This window comes from Oncorhynchus mykiss, chromosome 7 (assembly GCF_057628025.1).
Source record: "Oncorhynchus mykiss isolate SJ-2025 chromosome 7, ASM5762802v1, whole genome shotgun sequence".
Lineage (NCBI taxonomy): Eukaryota > Metazoa > Chordata > Actinopteri > Salmoniformes > Salmonidae > Oncorhynchus > Oncorhynchus mykiss.
Genome location: NC_143028.1, coordinates 82,717,993 through 82,731,991, shown reverse-complemented (window position 1 = coordinate 82,731,991; position 13,999 = coordinate 82,717,993). Strand labels below are relative to the sequence as shown.

General features: G+C 46.2%; 1 protein-coding gene across 50 annotated transcripts in view; it reads left to right on the top strand.

The window, feature by feature from the left end:
* Positions 1–13,999, top strand: part of slmapa (sarcolemma associated protein a) — a 133,265-nt gene that overhangs the window by 73,934 nt on the left and 45,332 nt on the right. For 27 of the 50 annotated variants that reach the window (XR_016497467.1, XM_090242109.1, XM_090242107.1 and 24 more), the window contains 3 exons: positions 3,787–3,846; positions 8,567–8,641; positions 10,087–10,128. Coding sequence is in view for 49 of the 50 variants with exons in the window: in XM_090242109.1 (XP_090098235.1) it covers positions 3,787–3,846; positions 8,567–8,641; positions 10,087–10,128 (177 nt within the window). In the remaining variant the exon portion in view is untranslated. The remainder of the gene's footprint in view (positions 1–3,786; positions 3,847–8,566; positions 8,642–10,086; positions 10,129–13,999) is intronic. The other 23 variants (XM_090242110.1, XM_090242111.1, XM_090242105.1 and 20 more) reach the window with 1 other exon arrangement.

Genomic DNA, 13,999 nt, shown 5'->3' with positions numbered 1-13,999 from the left:
ACTCATGACTGCACAGCCAGGCACGACTCCAACACCATCATTAAGTTTGCAGACGACACAACAGTGGTAGGCCTGATCACCGACAACAATGAGACAGCCTATAGGGAGGAAGTCAGAGACCTGGCCAGGTGGTGCCAGGACAACAACCTCTCCCTCAACGTGATCAAGACAAAGGAGATGATTGTGGACTACAGGAAAAGGAGGTCCGAGCACACCCCCATTCTCATCGACGGGGCTGTAGTGGAGCAGGTTGAGAGCTTCAAGTTCCTTGGTGTCCAATTCACCAACAAACTAACATGGTCCAAACACAGCAACACAGTTGTGAAGAGGGCACGACAACACCCATTCCCCCTCAGGAGACTGAAAATATTTGGCATGGGTCTTCAGATCCTCAAAACGTACAGCTGCACCATCGAGAGCATCCTTACATTTTGCGTCATTGCCTGGTATGGCAACTGTTCGGCCTCCGACCGCAAGGCGCTAAAGGGGGTAGTATGTATGACCCAGTACATCATTGGGGCCAAGCTTCCTGCCGTCCAGAACCTATATACTAGTTGGGGGACTCCAAAAGGCTCCTTAATAGCTTCTAGCAGTCGTAAGACTGCTGAACAATTAATCAGATGGCCACCCAGACTATTTGCAGTGACTATTCGCTGCTACTCGCTGTTTATTTTCTATGCATTGTCACTTTACCCGTACCTAGTAGGTAACAACACATCCGCCACGCTGATCCTCAACACGGTGTTCCCCAGGGGTGTGTGCTCAGTCCCCTCCTGTACTCCCTGGGGAGTGCCTGATACTACCTGGATTTTTGTTCTGTTAGACAGAACAAAATTAAAGCCATGACATACACGTTTTTCCAGAAGCAGACTATGATCGATAAAGTCAAAAGCCGCACTGAAGTCTGACAAAACGTCCCCCACAGTTTTTTAATACATTTCTCTCAGCCAATCAGGTAGTCTTGTGGTTAGAGCGTTGGGCCAGTAGCCAAACGGTTGCTGGATCAAATCCCCGAGCTGACAAGGTACAACTCTGTCGTTCTGCCCCTGAACAAGGCAGTTAACCCACTGTTCCTAGGCTGTCATTGAAAATAAGATTTTGTTCTTAATTTGTTCTTAACTGACATGCCTAGTTAAATAAAGATAAAATTAAAAACGATTGTAAGTGCTGTGCTTGTTGAATGTCCTTCCCTATCAGCGTGCTGAAAGTCTGTCAATTTGTTTGCTGTGAAATAGCATTGTATCTGGTCAAACACAATTTCCCCCAGAAGTTTACTAAGTGTTGGTAACAGGCTGATTGGTCGGCTATTTGAGCCAGTAAATGGGGGGCTTTACTATTCTTAGGTAGTGGAATGACTTTAGCTTCCCTCCAGGCCTGAGGGGACACACTTTCTACTAGGCTTAAATTGAAGATGTGGCAAATAGGAGATGTAATATTGTCCACTATTATCCTCGGTAATTTTCCATCCAAGTTGTCAGACCCCTGTGGCTTGTCATTGTTGATAGACGACAATCATTTTCCACACTGACTTTACAAAATGACAATGCTTGTCTTTCATAATTTGATCAGATATTCTTGGAATGTGTAGTGTCAGCGTTTGTTGCTGGCATGTTTAGCCTAAGTTTGTTAATCTTGCCAGTTAAAAAAAAGAATTTTATTTGTTGGCAATATCAGTGGGTTTTGGAATGAATGAGCCATCTGATTCAGCGAATGATGGAGCGGAGTTTGCCTTTTTGCCCAAAATGTCATTTGAGGTGACCGAAAGCTTTGTTTCATAGTGTAGTTTTCTTTTTATTCAGTTTAGTCACATTTCTCAATTTGCACTATGTTTTCCAATCGGTTGTTTAGCCAGACCTAGGTGCAAGTGTAAAATCTGATCTGTTAAAATGCTTTCTCTAATGTGCAGACAGTAGTCAGCCTGTCAGGGTAGTGTCATCAGGATATTTAGGATTATGGATTCCCAGGGGTTGAGGGTGAATTTGCCCCCCAGATGCTGATCTTTGGTCAGTTTTGTGTTTTCCCCACAAAAGTTTAAGGTTAGGATTGGGTGAAGGGGAAGCTGATCCTAGATCTGTACATGAGGGCAACTTTACCGCAGAGCTACTGTGTAACGGAGGAGGAATAAATGTACCACAAAGTTTCTGACATCCATTTCCTGTCCTACTGAAGCCTTTAGTTGACTGTGGTTTGGAGAATGCTGGCCGTCCACGCTGCCCATGATGAAACCAACTGCTGTGAGCTAAGAGTTTAGGGTTAGCCACATGTACCGTGTCTCAGAGCAGGCTATTAGAATGGTTTCCTGGTATAGGAGAATGTACCGTGTCTCAGGGCAGGCTATTAGAATGGTTTCCTGGTATAGGAGAATGTACCGTGTCTCAGGGCAGGCTATTAGAATGGCTTCCTGGTATAGGAGTATGTACCGTGTCTCAGGGCAGGCTATTAGAATGGTTTCCTGGTACAGGAGTATGTACCGTGTCTCAGGGCAGGCTATTAGAATGGTTTCCTGGTATAGGAGTATGTACCGTGTCTCAGGGCAGGCTATTAGAATGGTTTCCTGGTATAGGAGAATGTACCGTGTCTCAGGGCAGGATATTAGAATGGTTTCCTGGTATAGGAGAATGTACCGTGTCTCAGGGCAGGCTATTAGAATGGTTTCCTGGTACAGGCGTATGTACCGTGTCTCAGGGCAGGATATTAGAATGGCTTCCTGGTATAGGAGAATGTAATGAGTCTCAGGGCAGGATATTAGAAGGGCTTCCTGGTATAGGAGAATGTACCGTGTCTCAGGGCAGGATATTAGAATGGTTTCCTGGTATAGGGGTATGTACCGTGTCTCAGGGCAGGCTATTAGAATGGTTTCCTGGTATAGGAGTATGTACCGTGTCTCAGGGCAGGCTATTAGAATGGTTTCCTGGTATAGGAGTATGTACCGTGTCTCAGGGCAGGCTATTAGAATGGTTTCCTGGTATAGGAGAATGTACCGTGTCTCAGGGCAGGCTATTAGAATGGTTTCCTGGTACAGGAGTATGTACCGTGTCTCAGGGCAGGATATTAGAATGGCTTCCTGGTATAGGAGAATGTAATGAGTCTCAGGGCAGGATATTAGAAGGGCTTCCTGGTATAGGAGAATGTACCGTGTCTCAGGGCAGGATATTAGAATGGTTTCCTGGTATAGGGGTATGTACCGTGTCTCAGGGCAGGCTATTAGAATGGTTTCCTGGTATAGGAGTATGTACCGTGTCTCAGGGCAGGCTATTAGAATGGTTTCCTTTGCATTTTGCTTCTTCATATAATTGCATAACTTGTTTTTCCTCTTCTTTTGAGACATTCACCATCACTCTTTGGTTTTCTGCATGATAACACCACCTTTTTAACTTCATATTAGCCTTGCTGTGTGGTTCCTCTCTTGGACTGTCTGGGTGTTTTAACTTCCTTGTTCTGTTGCATGATGGGTACTGTAGTTTACCTGCCAGTGATGACTCTAGCTGTTGTTTTTGCACCGATCGTTTGTACTGTTCTGTACATTTTTACATCACACTGCTTTGTGTGGTACTGTGTTGAGAGAATTCCAGCATGCCAAATTAAATTAGCTTATTGCTGATTGGTTGATGAACAGCGTTTTATTTGGTTCGCTGTTCTTAAATGAGCTAACTACCTACTACTGCCGCTCAGAAGCTAGCCAGAGGCTAATCCTGAGACGAGGTCTAGAGATGGATGCTTCTCTCACTCAACAGGTGCCCCATTCAGTCATCGTCACGTTTTGACCTCAATTTCTCCCCTCTACAGCCGTGAAACAGTTGAAAGAAGCAGTGGGCTCGTCGTTGCACAAGCTGGCCAACTTTGACGGTAAGTGTTTGTTTTCTTGTTGTGTTTATGTGTGTGTTCTCGATGGTTTTGCTACTTGACTGAAGCCATATGGTTGTTTAGTCAGTCTACTTGGCTGAGGCCATATGGTTGTTTTAGTCAGTCTACTTGGCTGAGGTCATATGGTTGTTTAGTCAGTCTACTTGGCTGAAGCCATATGGTTGTTTTAGTCAGTCTACTTGGCTGAGGTCATATGGTTGTTTTAGTCAGTCTACTTGGCTGAGGCCATATGGTTGTTTTAGTCAGTCTACTTGGCTGAAGCCATATGGTTGTTTTAGTCAGTCTACTTGGCTGAAGCCATATGGTTGTTTTAGTCAGTCTACTTGGCTGAGGTCATATGGTTGTTTTAGTCAGTCTACTTGGCTGAAGCCATATGGTTGTTTTAGTCAGTCTGCTTGGCTGAGGTCATATGGTTGTTTAGTCAGTCTACTTGGCTGAGGCCATATGGTTGTTTTAGTCAGTCTACTTGGCTGAGGTCATATGGTTGTTTAGTCAGTCTACTTGGCTGAAGCCATATGGTTGTTTTAGTCAGTCTACTTGGCTGAGGTCATATGGTTGTTTTAGTCAGTCTACTTGGCTGAGGCCATATGGTTGTTTAGTCAGTCTACTTGGCTGAAGCCATATGGTTGTTTTAGTCAGTCTACTTGGCTGAAGCCATATGGTTGTTTTAGTCAGTCTACTTGGCTGAGGTCATATGGTTGTTTTAGTCAGTCTACTTGGCTGAAGCCATATGGTTGTTTTAGTCAGTCTACTTGGCTGAAGCCATATGGTTGTTTTAGTCAGTCTGCTTGGCTGAGGTCATATGGTTGTTTTAGTCAGTCTAATTGGCTGAAGCCATATGGTTGTTTAGTCAGTATACTTGGCTGAAGCCATATGGTTGTTTTAGTCAGTCTACTTGGCTGAGGCCATATGGTTGTTTTAGTCAGTCTACTTGGCTGAAGCCATATGGTTGTTTTAGTCAGTCTGCTTGGCTGAAGCTATATGGTTGTTTTAGTCAGTCTACTTGGCTGAAGCCATATGGTTGTTTTAGTCAGTCTGCTTGGCTGAGGTCATATGGTTGTTTTAGTCGGTCTGCTTGGCTGAAGCCATATGGTTGTTTTAGTCAGTCTGCTTGGCTGAAGCCATATGGTTGTTTTAGTCAGTCTGCTTGGCTGAGGTCATATGGTTGTTTTAGTCAGTCTACTTGGCTGAAGCCATATGGTTGTTTTAGTCAGTCTGCTTGGCTGAGGTCATATGGTTGTTTTAGTCAGTCTGCTTGGCTGAAGCCATATGGTTGTTTAGTCAGTCTACTTGGCTGAAGCCATATGGTTGTTTTAGTCAGTCTACTTGGCTGAAGCCATATGGTTGTTTTAGTCAGTCTACTTGGCTGAGGTCATATGGTTGTTTTAGTCAGTCTACTTGGCTGAAGCCATATGGTTGTTTTAGTCAGTCTACTTGGCTGAAGCCATATGGTTGTTTTAGTCAGTCTGCTTGGCTGAGGTCATATGGTTGTTTTAGTCAGTCTAATTGGCTGAAGCCATATGGTTGTTTAGTCAGTATACTTGGCTGAAGCCATATGGTTGTTTTAGTCAGTCTACTTGGCTGAGGTCATATGGTTGTTTTAGTCAGTCTACTTGACTGAAGCCATATGGTTGTTTTAGTCAGTCTACTTGGCTGAGGCCATATGGTTGTTTAGTCAGTCTACTTGGCTGAGGTCATATGGTTGTTTTAGTCAGTCTACTTGGCTGAAGCCATATGGTTGTTTTAGTCAGTCTGCTTGGCTGAAGCTATATGGTTGTTTTAGTCAGTCTACTTGGCTGAAGCCATATGGTTGTTTTAGTCAGTCTACTTGGCTGAAGCCATATGGTTGTTTTAGTCAGTCTGCTTGGCTGAGGTCATATGGTTGTTTTAGTCGGTCTGCTTGGCTGAAGCCATATGGTTGTTTTAGTCAGTCTGCTTGGCTGAAGCCATATGGTTGTTTTAGTCAGTCTGCTTGGCTGAGGTCATATGGTTGTTTTAGTCAGTCTGCTTGGCTGAAGCCATATGGTTGTTTTAGTCAGTCTGCTTGGCTGAGGTCATATGGTTGTTTTAGTCAGTCTGCTTGGCTGAAGCCATATGGTTGTTTTAGTCAGTCTGCTTGGCTGAAGCCATATGGTTGTTTTAGTCAGTCTGCTTGGCTGAGGTCATATGGTTGTTTTAGTCAGTCTGCTTGGCTGAAGCCATATGGTTGTTTTAGTCAGTCTGCTTGGCTGAAGCCATATGGTTGTTTTAGTCAGTCTGCTTGGCTGAAGCCATATGGTTGTTTTAGTCAGTCTACTTGGCTGAAGCCATATGGTTGTTTAGTCAGTCTACTTGGCTGAAGCCATATGGTTGTTTTAGTCAGTCTACTTGTTATTATTATTTATTCAGGCCCAGGCATGTTCACTGAGTGATTGATCATTAGAAAATAAAATGAAACATTTAGTTAATTTTGATTGTACAAATGTGCTGGCATAAGTGTCGGGAGATGAGTTTTGCTCCTCTCAAATTTGAATATTAGGGACAGATACAATTTTTTTTTTTTTGTATGCTGATTTCCAATACTTTTCCCTAAATGTAACTGATATGAGGTGTTATGACTAGAGGTCGACCGATTATGATTTTTCAACGTCGATACCGATTATTGTAGGACAACAAAAACCCGATACCGATTAATCAGCCAATGTTTTATTATTATTTTTGTTCTTTTTTTTTCAAATTTATTTGTAATAATGACAATTACAACAATACTGAATGAACACTTATTTTAACTTAATATAATACATCAATAAAATCAATTTAGCCTCAAATAAATAATGAAACGTGTTCAATTTGGTTTAAATAAGACAAAAACAAAGTGTCGGAGAAGAAAGTAAAAGTGCAATATGTGCCATGTAAAAAAGCTAATGTTTCAGTTCCTTGTTCAGAACGTGAGAACAAATGAAAGCTGGTGGTTCCTTTTAACGATTCTTCAATATTCCCAGGTAAGAAGTTTTAGGTTGTAATTAATATAGTATTTTCGGACTATTTCTCTCTATACTATTTGTATTTCATATACCTTTGACTATTGGATGTTCTTATAGGTACTTTAGTATTGCCAGTGTAACAGTATAGCTTCCGTACCTCTCCTCGCCCCTACCTGGGCTTAAACCAGGAACACATCGACAACAGCCACACTCGAAGCAGCGTTACCCATGAAGAGCAAGGGGAACAACTACTCCAAGTCTGAGCGAGTGACGTTTGAAACGCTATTAGCACGCACCCCGCTAACTAGCTAGCCATTTCACATCACATCGTTACACCAGCCTAATCTTGGGAGTTGATAGGCTTGAAGTCAAAAACAGCAGAGCTGCTGACAAAACGCATGAAAGTGCTGTTTGAATGAATGCTTATGAGCCTGCTGGTGCCTACCATCGCTCAGTCAGACTGCTCTACCAAATCATAGACTTAATTATAACATAACACACAGAAATGCGAGCCTTAGGTCATCAATATGGTCGAATCCGGAAACTATCATCTCGAAAACAAGACGTTTATTCTTTCAGTGAAATACGGAACCGTTCTGTATTTTATCTAACGGGTGGCATCCCTAAGTCTAAATATTCCTGTTACATTGCACAACCTTAAATGTTATGTCAAAATTACATTAAATTCTGGCAAATTAGTTCGCAACGAGGCAGGCGACCCAAACTGTTGCATATACCCTGACTGCGTGCAATGAACGCAAGAGAAGTTACACAATTTCACCTGGTTAATATTGCCTGCTAACCTGGATTTCTTTTAGCTAAATATACAGTTTTAGAAATATATACTTCTGTGTATTGATTTTAAGAAAGGCGTTGATGTTTATGGTTCGGTACAGTCGTGTAATGATTGTGCTTTTTTCGCAAATGCGCTTTTGTTAAATCATCCCCCATTTGGTGAAGTTGGCTGTCTTTGTTAGGAAGAAATAGTCTTCACACAGTTCGCAACGAGCCAGGCGGCCCAAACTGCTGCATTTTCCCTGACTCTGTTACAAGAGAAGTGACACAATTTACCTAGTTATAAGAAATTCATGTTAGCAGGCAATATTAACTAAATATGCATGTTTAAAAATATATACTTGTGTATTGATTTTAAGAAAGGTATTGATGTTTATGGTTAGGTACAAATTGGAGCAACGACAGTCCTTTTTCGCGAATGCGCACCGCATCGATTATATGCAACGCAGGACACGCTAGATAAACTAGCAATAACATATATATATATATATATATATATATATATATATATATATATATATATATATATATAACTAATGCTAGCTAGCAACATACCTTGGCTTCTTACTGCATGCGCGTAACAGGCTCCTCATGAGGCAGGTAGTTAGAGCGTTGGACTAGTTAACCGTAAGGTTGCAAGATTGGATCCCCTGAGCTGACAAGGTATAAATCTGTCGTTCTGCCCCTGATCAAGGCAGTTAACCCACCGTTCATAGGCCGTCATTGTAAATAAGAATGTGTTCTTAACTGACTTGCCTAGTTAAATAAAGGTTAAATAAAGGTGTAAAAATAAATAAAAAATTGGCGTCCAAAATTACCGATTTCCGATTGTTATGAAAACTTGAAATCGGCCCTAATTAATTGGCCATTCCGGTTAATCGGTCGACCTCTAGTTATGACCACGGTCTTACTAATGGCTGATCTCTATTATGTATCTGTCTCAGAGGTCATAGATGCCCACCTGCAGAACAACCAGACAGCAGAAGGAGACAGCCTTACCAGTCCTGACAGACTGAAAGGTAAAATACTGTTCATTACACAGGCTCTGTCGATGGATTAGCTGACGAGGACATGAAAACCATGTGGGCGCTTCCATGGGTCAGAAGTCGGCCTGTTGTGATTCTGGATGGCCAGATGGCTAGCAAGAATGACAAGAAACTGCCGTGTGGGGAATCTGAAGTGGCTCGTTTCAGCTCGTTCTTGATACCATGTCTTGTTTTGAGGTGTTTTGACTGATTTCATTGCAATGCTAATATGGCTAAAATTAGCTAGCTAGCTAACCAAGAGATGATATATAAGGTTACATGTGGTTAACCATCTTAGCCAACATCATCTGTTTTCCCCCCAAAGTTGCGCCCGCATTGGTTTTTGTTGCTTAACAACTGTTGGGTGTAAGAGAACTCGATCAACTCCTGTACATCACCACCCTGTGGTAATACCAGGTATTACTCTTCCAGAGAGTAAGGAGTCAGCTCTCTGTTTAGTTTCAGCTGGCCTGCTCTTTAAGGTCGGGTTATCTCTTTGGCATGTCTAAATCTCCTGTCCATCCTGAATCTGACCTGTCCTCTGGTTCTCCTGTCTATCCTGAATCTGACCTGTCCTCTCTGGTTCTCCTGTCCATCCTGAATCTGACCTGTCCTCTCTGGTTCTCCTGTCGATCCTGAATCTGACCTGTCCTCTCTGGTTCTCCTGTCGATCCTGAATCTGACCTGTCCTCTCTGGTTCTACTGTCTATCCTGAATCTGACCTGTCCTCTGTGGTTCTCCTGTCTATCCTGAATCTGACCTGTCTTCTCTGATTCCCCTGTCTATCCTGAATCTGACCTGTCCTCTCTGGTTCTCCTGTCTATCCTGAATCTGACCTGTTCTCCTGTCTATCCTGAATCTGACCTGTCCTCTCTGGTTCTCCTGTCTATCCTGAATCTGACCTGTCCTCTCTGGTTCTCCTGTCTATCCTGAATCTGACCTGTCCTCTCTGGTTCTCCTGTCTATCCTGAATCTGACCTGTCCTCTCTGGTTCTCCTGTCTATCCTGAATCTGACCTGTCCTCTCTGGTTCTCCTGTCTATCCTGAGTCTGACCTGTCCTCTCTGGTTCTCCTGTCTATCCTGAGTCTGACCTGTCCTCTCTGGTTCTCCTGTCGATCCTGAATCTGCATGCTGCTCTTGGAGCTTTTCCCAGCCATGGTGTCTATTTATTGTAGGTAAAACTATATCCAGGGCATTATTAGTTGAACCCTAGCCACGGGTCGGCTGTTAAACGTTCTCCAGGCACTCGACGTCTGTTCAGGGTCAGCTGTCTGAATGCAGCCAGGAGATTAAACTGCAGCTGAATCACACGACACTGATTTAATAATATCTATTTATATCTGACTTGGATCAAAGAAGAGACCAGGCCACTGACAAGGATTCTAGCAGCAGGGCACAGTAACTGACAGACCTCATCATGCCAATCGTTTTGTTTCAGAGAGGAAAAGGGTGGGAGGGAACATCAGAGATGCAACAAATGGTATGTCATCTCCCCCAAGATTACACAGATTACAGTACACACACACACCAGATTACGTAACACACACACCAGATTACGTAACACACACACCAGATTACGTAACACACACACCAGATTACGTAACACACACGCCAGATTACGTAACACACACACACGCCAGATTACGTAACACACACACACACGCCAGATTACGTAACACACACACACGCCAGATTACGTAACACACACACACGCCAGATTACGTAACACACACACACGCCAGATTACGTAACACACACGCGCACCAGATTACGTAACACACACACGCGCCAGATTACGTAACACACACACGCGCCAGATTACGTTACACACACACACGCGCGCCAGATTACGTAACACACACGCGCGCCAGATTACTTAACACACACGCGCGCCAGATTACGTAGCACACACACGCGCGCGCCAGATTACGTAACACACGCGCCAGATTACGTAACACACGCGCCAGATTACGTAACACACGCGCCAGATTACGTAACACACGCGCCAGATTACGTAACACACGCGCCAGATTACGTAACACACGCGCCAGATTACGTAACACACGCGCCAGATTACGTAACACACGCGCCAGATTAGAGTAACACACACACACACACACCAGATTAGAGTAACACACACACACACACACCAGATTAGAGTAACACACACACACCAGATTAGAGTAACACACACACACCAGATTACAGTAACACACACACACCAGATTACAGTACACACACACCAGATTACGTAACACGCACACACACACCAGATTACGTAACACGCACACACACACCAGATTACGTAACACGCACACACACACCAGATTACCGTAACACACACACCTGCCTACCAGGGGGGTCCCCGCAGACCCCACTATAGGTTAGAGGTCTTCATGCGTCCAAAAAGACAAGTTCTGAAATGGACCTGGGGCGTTCTCACACGGACCTGGCCCGATTCAAGTGAGGGAGGCAGCAGAAGATAAATGTTTTTGAGCTACTTTATTAACCCGAGCTGATAAAACGTGACAGTCAGATGACCTCACCTCATACCCCCTGGCAGGCAGATAGATGACCTCACCTCATACCCCCTGGCAGGCAGATAGATGACCTCACCTCATACCCCCTGGCAGGCAGATAGATGACCTCACCTCATACCCCCTGGCAGGCAGATAGATGACCTCACCTCATACCCCCTGGCAGGCAGTCAGATGACCTCACCTCGTACCCCCCTGGCAGGCAGATAGATGACCTCACCTCATACCCCCTGGCAGGCAGATAGATGACCTCACCTCATACCCCCTGGCAGGCAGATAGATGACCTCACCTCATACCCCCTGGCAGGCAGATAGATGACCTCACCTCATACCCCCTGGCAGGCAGATAGATTACCTCACCTCATACCCCCTGGCAGGCAGTCAGATGACCTCACCTCGTACCCCCTGGCAGGCAGTCAGATGACCTCACCTCATACCCCCCGGCAGGCAGTCAGATGATCTCACCTCATACCCCCCGGCAGGCAGTCAGATGATCTCACCTCATACCCCCCGGCAGGCAGTCAGATGACCTCACCTCGTACCCCCTGGCAGGCAGTCAGATGACCTCACCTCATACCCCCCGGCAGGCAGTCAGATGATCTCACCTCATACCCCCCGGCAGGCAGTCAGATGATCTCACCTCATACCCCCCGGCAGGCAGTCAGATGACCTCACCTCATACCCCCTGGCAGGCAGTCAGATGATCTCACCTCGTACCCCCTGGCAGGCAGTCAGATGACCTCACCTCATACCCCCTGGCAGGCAGTCAGATGATCTCACCTCGTACCCCCCGGCAGGCAGTCAGATGACCTCACCTCGTACCCCCTGGCAGGCAGTCAGATGATCTCACCTCGTACCCCCTGGCAGGCAGTCAGATGACCTCACCTCGTACCCCCTGGCAGGCAGTCAGATGACCTCCCCTCGTACCCCCTGGCAGTCAGGCAGATGGATGACCTCACCTCGTACCCCCTGGCAGTCAGGCAGATAGATGACCACACCTCATACCCCCTGGCAGTCAGGCAGATAGATGACCTCACCTCATACCCCCTGGCAGTCAGATAGATGACCACACCTCATACCTCCTGGCAGTCAGGCAGATAGATGACCACACCTCATACCCCCTGGCAGTCAGGCAGTCAGATGACCTCACCTCATACCCCCTGGCAGTCAGATAGATGACCACACCTCATACCCCCTGGCAGTCAGGCAGATGGATGACCACACCTCATACCCCCTGGCAGTCAGATAGATGTCCACACCTCATACCCCCTGGCAGTCAGGCAGATAGATGTCCACACCTCATACCCCCTGGCAGTCAGGCAGATAGATGACCACACCTCATACCCCCTGGCAGTCAGGCAGATAGATGACCACACCTCATACCCCTGGCAGTCAGGCAGATAGATGACCACACCTCATACCCCCTGGCAGTCAGGCAGATAGATGACCACACCTCATACCCCCTGGCAGACAGATAGATGACCACACCTCATACCCCCTGGCAGTCAGATAGATGACCACACCTCATACCCCCTGGCAGTCAGGCAGATAGATGACCACACCTCATACCCCCTGGCAGTCAGATAGATGACCACACCTCATACCCCCTGGCAGTCAGGCAGATAGATGACCACACCTCATACCCCCTGGCAGTCAGGCAGATAGATGACCACACCTCATACCCCCTGGCAGTCAGGCAGATAGATGACCTCATCTCATACCCCCTGGCAGTCAGGCAGATAGATGACCACACCTCATACCCCCTGGCAGTCAGGCAGATAGATGACCACACCTCATACCCCCTGGCAGTCAGGCAGATAGATGACCTCACCTCATACCCCCTGGCAGTCAGGCAGATAGATGACCACACCTCATACCCCCTGGCAGTCAGTCAGATAGATGTCCACACCTCATACCCCCTGGCAGTCAGGCAGATAGATGTCCACACCTCATACCCCCTGGCAGTCAGGCAGATAGATGACCACACTTCATACCCCCTGGCAGTCAGGCAGATAGATGACCACACCTCATACCCCCTGGCAGTCAGTCAGATAGATGTCCACACCTCATACCCCCTGGCAGTCAGGCAGATAGATGTCCACACCTCATACCCCCTGGCAGTCAGGCAGATAGATGACCACACCTCATACCCCCTGGCAGTCAGGCAGATAGATGACCACACCTCATACCCCCTGGCAGACAGATAGATGACCACACCTCATACCCCCTGGCAGTCAGATAGATGACCACACCTCATACCCCCTGGCAGTCAGGCAGATAGATGACCACACCTCATACCCCCTGGCAGTCAGATAGATGACCACACCTCATACCCCCTGGCAGTCAGATAGATGACCACACCTCATACCCCCTGGCAGTCAGGCAGATAGATGACCACACCTCATACCCCTGGCAGTCAGGCAGATAGATGACCTCACCTCATACCCCCTGGCAGTCAGGCAGATAGATGACCACACCTCATACCCCCTGGCAGTCAGGCAGATAGATGACCACACCTCATACCCCCTGGCAGTCAGGCAGATAGATGACCACACCTCATACCCCTGGCAGTCAGGCAGATAGATGACCTCACCTCATACCCCCTGGCAGTCAGGCAGATAGATGACCACACCTCATACCCCCTGGCAGTCAGGCAGATAGATGACCACACCTCATACCCCCTGGCAGTCAGGCAGATAGATGACCTCACCTCATACCCCCTGGCAGTCAGGCAGATAGATGACCACACCTCATACCCCCTGGCAGTCAGATAGATGACCACACCTCATACCCCCTGGCAGTCAGGCAGATAGA